The sequence below is a fragment of the Zychaea mexicana genome (assembly GCF_025766255.1).
Source record: "Zychaea mexicana strain RSA 1403 chromosome Unknown BDB00scaffold_324, whole genome shotgun sequence".
Classification (NCBI taxonomy): Eukaryota; Fungi; Mucoromycota; class Mucoromycetes; order Mucorales; family Lichtheimiaceae; genus Zychaea; species Zychaea mexicana.
In genome coordinates, this window is record NW_026516987.1 from 1 (window position 1) to 7,532 (window position 7,532).

General features: G+C 41.0%; 4 protein-coding genes across 4 annotated transcripts; 2 read left to right on the forward strand and 2 right to left on the reverse strand.

Moving 5' to 3' along the window:
• Positions 1–918: 918 nt before the first annotated feature.
• BDB00DRAFT_352549 (uncharacterized protein) lies at positions 919–2,622 on the reverse strand. Its single transcript, XM_053117047.1, has one exon. It carries the CDS (start codon positions 2,540–2,542, stop codon positions 1,346–1,348), a length of 1,197 nt encoding a protein of 398 aa, XP_052972041.1. The 5' UTR covers positions 2,543–2,622; the 3' UTR covers positions 919–1,345.
• Positions 2,623–4,050: 1,428 nt separating this feature from the next.
• BDB00DRAFT_866072 (uncharacterized protein) lies at positions 4,051–5,441 on the forward strand. Its single transcript, XM_053126196.1, has 5 exons — positions 4,051–4,202; positions 4,297–4,464; positions 4,540–4,650; positions 4,726–4,845; positions 4,929–5,441. Exons 1-5 carry the CDS (start codon positions 4,099–4,101, stop codon positions 5,251–5,253), a joined length of 828 nt encoding a protein of 275 aa, XP_052972042.1. The 5' UTR covers positions 4,051–4,098; the 3' UTR covers positions 5,254–5,441.
• On the reverse strand, positions 5,310–5,993 carry BDB00DRAFT_777901 (Metalloenzyme, LuxS/M16 peptidase-like protein; the record flags this gene model as incomplete). The annotated part of the gene is made up of 1 exon (XM_053120334.1): positions 5,310–5,993. A coding segment is annotated over one exon (684 nt), but the record flags the coding sequence as incomplete, so codon positions are not given.
• A 560-nt stretch (positions 5,994–6,553) lies between these two features.
• BDB00DRAFT_866082 (Metalloenzyme, LuxS/M16 peptidase-like protein) lies at positions 6,554–7,472 on the forward strand. The gene is made up of 3 exons (XM_053126197.1): positions 6,554–6,676; positions 6,745–6,834; positions 6,858–7,472. The coding sequence occupies exons 1-3, from the start codon at positions 6,665–6,667 to the stop codon at positions 7,185–7,187; spliced, it is 432 nt and encodes a 143-aa protein (XP_052972044.1). The 5' UTR covers positions 6,554–6,664; the 3' UTR covers positions 7,188–7,472.
• The last annotated feature ends 60 nt before the right edge of the window (positions 7,473–7,532 follow it).

Here is a 7,532-nt window from a genome sequence, read left to right on the forward strand (position 1 = left end):
ACGTGAGATCTTCAACACTTTCTATCTGCATTAGATCCTATTCATTTAGATTTTTGCTCCTTCTACTCTACCTTCTTCCAAATTTTCAGCTATAAATAAAATGGCTGTTTCACGTGCAAAGATCATTTGAATGTAAGATATGTATGTAAGGCGCAATGTTTGCGATGTTGTAGTCTTGGCCTTGTTTTAAAGTAGGAAGTTAGAAAGTACTTACCCTCATTATTATTTCTACTTAATATGTTAGATCATAGTCTTCGTACATTTGAAAAGCATATAGTACTCGAAAGTACAGTGCGCAGGCTTCCTATGAAGCTTCCACTTCCTATGGAGCTGTTTGAACGGTCTTCAGATTTAGAGTTAACCGACTGTAACCAGGTTAAAAAAACCTCGTACGCGTTAGCAAATAGCTGTCAAAATTTGTCCCAGCTGGTTATAATTTACGTAGAACCAGGATAGAAGAAACTCGTACGCGTAAGCAGATGTATAACTGTCAAAACTTGTCCCCGCTACTTATGATTTACGTGGAAACAGGTTAAAAAACTCGTACGCGTAAGTAGATAACTGTCAAAACTTGCCCCGCTACTTGTGATTTACGTGGAACCAGTATAGAAAAAACTCGTGCGCATAAAAGAGCGCTGCCAGAGCTCTTTTATAAGTGATTGTTACCTATGTGGACTCGGTAGAAAACTCCTCCACATGAACAAGTGAGCTGCTTGATTGATTAGAGTCCTGATATCGAGCTTGGTGTGGCATCAAATATTGGGAAAAGGCCAAGAACTTAAAGAAAGAAGCAAATGCAAAACTTATATATGCCATTACTGTATAGTGGCAGAACAGACGTGTAAGATCTCGAAAAGAACAGCGTAAATAAATCCATTGCGCCCATTTAATGAGCAGTTTGTACATCAAGAAGTATGACAATAGCTATTTATTTTGACAAGACCATCCAAAAAAACGGAAGATTGATGGATAGCATATGCTGTTCAGTTCCTTTAGCAAAAAACTCATACATGCAAGACGGCAATCGGATTGGCTATACAAGGTTTCACAACACAACCACTTTGAAAACCCGCTCAGAAAAACTCGTACGCGTAAGAAAAAAAACTCGTACGCGTAGCACTTCTCATACAGTAAACGCTCCTCGATAACAATATACTTTAATATATAATTTTCATATCGTCAACTTCTTTCTACCTACGTTTATCACACCACGGCCAACTCGCATCTGATAAAATATGAGAATTCATGATATCCTAGGACGCGTTCCTGGATACCCATGAAATATCATGAAAACTTCTAAAAAAAATCGTGTCATTACGTTTCATGGCTTTCTGCACATGAAGATCTATGAGCGATCTTCATGAACATCCATGGAACTTAATAAATACTCTTGGTGTAATGAATAACTATGAAAGCTCTGTATGATATAATCTGTAACGCTCGCTAATGAATAACTATGAAATTTTATGAAGACTCTTGTCAATGAGATTTTTGTGCGTTTGAACGGCGTGAAGCTGTCGACATAAAGGCAAAGTGCGATGTCGTGTGGTCCAGTAAAGAGATGCTTATGTTTTTCTTTCCAAGCTTTGCCATCAAAGTAGCCTTCCAATTCTGCTGAATCATTTTCAGGGAGGCTTGTCAAACCACGTAATTGATCCCTTGACTCTGGCCGCGCAAGTAAAGCCGCGAGTTGATCTTGGATAGACAGGTATTTCATCGTGCACTGCGGCTTCCTAATGCTTCCCGGTGCCCGAATCACATAGCGTGGCTTTCCACATTTCTGGCAGCTTTCTGCATCGTCCATAAGAAGTCGACATCCATTGATGCACACATCATAGTTCCTTGGCTTGACAGGGAACGCTTTTAGCAAGACTTGTTCTGTTTTGTAAGCGACGAGGACTTTATGAAATGAATGAATTATAAAGAAATCAGCCCTATCCCTCTTCATTAGGTCTCTACTGACTAATCTAAAAACACTTACCAGCCCCTCCTCCTTGAAAATCTTGTTAATGAACTCAGTGTGTTCACGATGCGCTTGCCTTGAGACGTTTCTTTGTTTGTTAATTTTGTAAAGTTCAAGGCTTCGCTTCGACACTTTATCGTTCAACAACAGAAAATTATCGGTGACCGTATAGACATTTGGCTGACCAGGCTCGTAAAAAACAGGGAGCAATACAGGCGACCTATCATTCTGCTTAGAGGTTTCTTCGTCGGACCATTCAGACGTGACGCTGGCTGTACTTCTTGTCTCATTGCTTGCCATGCTACCGCTGTCACTGCTGCTGCTGTTGCTGCTGCTCTCAATTTCACTAACACAGTCGTCACCATAATCGAAATCATCGTCTATGACAGTGTCCATGATTTCAGTTTGATCTGACGCGTCGCTAACTTCTGAAACACTTTGATCACTGTCGCTCTGGTGACCTTCTTCCCTCGCTTGATCTTGAATAACAAATTGCCGTGCACGATTATAGCACTTCGAGACATGGCTTTTGTATTTACGCCTTGAGAAAGGAGTGTTGCAGATTTTACAAGTACGCATTTCATACAGCAGTAAAAGGAAGAGGTGTGTAGGTTCAACGCTGGGAAAGGCAGAAGAAAGAGAGTTACGTCGGGCATAATCGCTATTTTGACTTGTTCGCAATTTTGACAGCCACCCCCCTTTTTTTTTCCCTTTTTTTCCAACGTTCTTTTCTACCTTTGTTCTCCTGCATAAAAAAAAGTTTATTCCACGGACGATCTACAAGAGACTCTCACTAATCTCTCCGATAAGGTCGGCCAAATCTCAAGCGAACAAGCAGAGATCAAGTCTTTACTGGAGCGCGATCGCTTTTCTCCTGCTTCAGCTGCTGCGGCGTCGTCCCAACAAGGATCTCCTACACCTGAAACTGCAATTCCTCGTCCCAATTCAAGAATTCAGAATAAACGCAAAGTCCACAAGATAACGCAATTAGACATTGACAAGCTAATCGATCTGGAGGGTAACCTTGAAGAAGACGTTCTGCAAGGGAATTAGAACTCTTTGTGCGAGCTGCGTCGTCGCTCAATCGACACCATTGAAGACCAACTCAAAGCAACGAAATTCTCGAACAACTCCTGGGCCAAGATCCCTTCGAAGCAACGCGAGGCGGAAGTATTACTATTTGAGCGCGTAGTCGAAAACAGTATGGGTGTCAAACTGCGTTTGTGCCAAGAGAAGTGGGCTGCGAATTATCTGTTGAGTTTAACATGAACAATCGAAACGACAATAAGCAACACAAGTGAGTTTCCCTTACGCGACAGCACAACTACTTACTTTTGTGGTTTGAAAATTTTATTCATCTTTGTTTTTTATAGAACTGCGCGACTTCATATTGAATATCCACAACCCCACAATGGAAGGATTTATCACCAAGTACCAGGCTGAACTTGCTGAATTCTCATTCAAAGCAAGCATTACAACTTCCAAAGGATATTTTACATACTGGATAAATCGATACAATCAAATCGTACGGGAATTACGACTTGAATTACCGCTCAAGTATGTATAATATAAACTCGGCGACACATTACTTTGTTCAAAGACACTGATGATTTTTTTATGTAACTAGAAAAATAAAGTACGATCCAGCATCCTGGGATCAGAATTTGCTAGAATTAAAACAATTGGTAATATTCGTTTATCGATAACATTATTGTCTGCTTGCTATTTACTGACTTCCTTTTCTTGCTCTTGTACAGCGAGAAAGTTCGCAAACTTTTCGTATTCATGCTTTGAGAACTCTTCGCCACGCTGCGGAAACTGCTGCAGAACGACTACGAGATACTAGTGGTGCGTGGTCAACCGTCAATGATGAGGATGAACAAGAAGTCGACGACGATGATGCTATGGTGTATGCCGATTTGGATGACGTTCAGAAATTGATCAAATTCTATATTCGTCATGTAAGAAAACACACACACACACACACCCACACACACACATATATATATATATATATATAGCACTTATTTGAATAACATCTACATTTATATGGAAGTTCTAACACTATGGGATAATCATTCATGCAGGTAGATGGAGAGCATATAGATGACGCCCAAGAGACGTTTGTCAAGACGATGATTGAACAGCAAGCTACTATTCAAGATAGATTACTTGCATCAGCAGCAAAAAGTTTGTTGAATAAAGAAGGATGGAGCAACCAAGAAGAAATCAACACAAAGTACTTTTCCACTATTGCCATGAACATATGAGCGGAATCAAGTAATCTATCGTTGTATGTATGAGCTAACAACCTCTTTTTATATTCAAAATAGGTTGTGTTTGTCAAGCATCGTAAATCTTATCTCCTCTGAATCAGTCCCATTTTTCAATACAATCTTGACATCGTCACAAATGACAGCCCTAGCTGAATTCTCCGTTCCCAAAACATCTGGATTATCTGATGAGTGCATTGCACTATTCGACGAATTGATAAACGAGAGGTAAAAATAAATGAAAGAGATAGGAATTTGTGACACATTGTAATTACTGACGCTGAATATTTTGTTGTGATAAAGTACCATTATGGAACCAGAGAGTATTCTAGAAAACATTTACAGAAGCCAAGCAAAATATTGTTCAAAAAGAAATTCAGATATATTCAAAATGCTGTGCATACTACAACAAGTGTAAGTATTTATTATGAGTGTTAAAAGATATGAGCTAAGTAGTAAACCATATCATATTCATAAATTTGTATATAGTATCTCGCAATTCGACGACTGGAGTGAACAAGCTGATGAAGAATCAAAAACAACAGTATTCCGAAGATTCGCTATATTGATTGACATCTTATGTAGACATACTCTGACAAAAATGAAGGAGTAAGTATAGAAGGGTGGGACTTGAGAAGCAGAATATGATCTGGATATAGGCTGTTGACATTTTTTCATGATGAATTTCATAGTGGCGAGTGCGTGGCGCAAACAACACAAGATGAATGTATTGCATTACAAGCCATTGCTGGATTCATATCAACGTCGAATGAAAAACCGTACGGTAGTAAAATCGACCTTATTGCCACAACACGCCTTGACGGAAGATCATACGACTTGAGTAGCAACGAATGGAAGAAACAGAATGCTTGTAGCTCGATTGTTTTAAAACAGCAAGCAAAAAATATTCGCACAAATGCATCAATCTTGTCAAGACTGCTACGCATGGGCTGCACAAACTCTATTCTTGCCATGGATTGGAAAGGTTGGCTACACTCGTTAATGACAAATATTTAAAGCATCATACTAAATATCTCAAACACTCAATAGGGGTCAACGGATATGCGTATACGTTATCGTTTACAAATGGTGTTTTTCTTGCAAAGCAGCACACTGAACACACGACGCACATCATCAACTGTAACCTTGGCAACAGTCTCCTCGACCTCCTTTGGCGACATGCGTGCGCCCGAAGTCAAAAGCTGGCGCCCAATGTCTTCGGCAATTGCAGTGGATCCATCCAAACCAAGTAACAGTCCTGCCTTGAGCTGCTGTTTGGCACGCTCGACCTCACTAGCCGTCACTGTTGATGCCAATCGAATCCACTCGTTGTGTGTGCAGTGGACCAGGTCGTCGATTCTATCCTTGTTTTCGGTCACCAAGTAGATACCCCACAAGCCAGTATCCTTGTACGAGGTATTGAACGACATGAATGAGTTGGCGAGCTGATGCTTATGTACGACAGACGATAAACGGGAATCGAGATGGCCGGTTGCGCCCAAGGAACGATCCCACGAGCCAATGATGGATTGCATTACCAGCAAAGGGAAATAATCGGGCGAAGTCCAGCTGGCACCCTCTACAGCAATGGCAATATGTGCTTGTGGCGAATTGTCGTCGGGGATACGTAACTCGGAGCCCGTGAAAACAGGCTTCTTGATGGCACTCTTGCTGGTCTGTGCGCTGGCAATCGTTGGCAAGCTACCAAAGTGATTTTCGGCCAATCTGACGAGAGCGTCGTGGTCTATGCCACCCAATGTATCTACGAGATTTTGGGGTTATAACGAAGTCTACTGGGACAAATCACATCTTGTAGGAATTTCGCTCCATACTTTCAGACGAGTTCCAGAAGCATTATCCGAACCTTTACAACAACGATGACGATGGATATGATTTGTCTCGGCCGTCAACAACAGAGTAAACAGCAAATCATCTTCTCTTCCGTCGCTGCCGCAGTCGCTTTGTAAGCATCGGGCTTGCCTTATAAGGGGTTCTCAAGATTAACAAAAAAATAATAAACACCCAGATGGATTAACTTTTTTCCCTCCATACTACTATTACCACTAAATACACATAAATGACATCCCGATTACTCTCAAGGACAGCCAAAGCCTGCTTTTCCAAACCCTTAGTACGTAACTTGTACCTAATTGTTTTTAATAAAAGCAGAGCGAGACTGAGTGGAGAAGAAATTGCGCTTCTATAAAAGATTAAAATGTACTGATTACTATTTACATAGTATAATCGAGGTCTTGCGACTGCAACCAACCTTTTACCCACATTTAGTACCTCCATTTTGCCAAATGGCTTCACTGTTGCTACTGAGGAAAACCCTGCTTCGCAAACCGCCACTGTAGGCGTTTGGATTGATGCAGGTTCGCGTGCCGAGAATGTGAAGAATAATGGATCCGCCCATTTCCTGGAACACATGGCTTTCAAGGTACTATTTCTTGAGGGTGTTGGGTTAAAAATTAAATGCACATATTAACAAGTTAATGGAATGTAAAGGGCACGAATCGACGTACGCAACGTGATCTTGAACTACAAATCGAAAACATGGGTGGCCATTTGAACGCTTATACCTCGCGCGAACAAACAGTGATAATGCTAAAGCGTTCAAGCACGACGTACCGCAAGCGGTCGACATTCTATCCGACATTTTACAAAACTCCCGTCTAGATCCAGGTGCCATTGAACGTGAACGTGACGTTATCTTGCGCGAACAAGAAGAAGTGGAAAAGCAAATGGAGGAAGTTGTGTTTGACCATTTGCACGCCACAGCCTTTCAAAAGGAGCCGCTCGGTCTGACCATCTTAGGCCCCAAAGAAAACATTCAATCATTGACGCGTAACGACTTGTCTTCATATATCAAAACCAATTATACTGGCGAACGAATGCTTTTGGTGGGCACTAATGATTCCAAAGCGAAGCACCCAACTATTGGTCTTTAAAGACGCATTGAAGTTTTTGTTCGTTTGGAAGGTAGTTATTTATCGCATGATACTCGAGGACTACATTTGATGCATAGGCAACAGTTACACTAATAATTAATTGTTAAATCTGTTATATAGAATCAACTACTGAGCATGGTTGCAAGTATCGATAGAAATACCAACAAGGACGCTCTTCGTGGCATAGTAAAAGTCACGGACAACGGCAACAACTCCTTAAAGATTCCGCCAGTGCTTATAACAATCCCAAAATCTCGTAAACGAGCATATCATCAAGCAAACCACTAAACAGCAACAAAAACCCCTTCTTCATATTAGTGCTTCCCCTTAATCCAAAATAAAGTC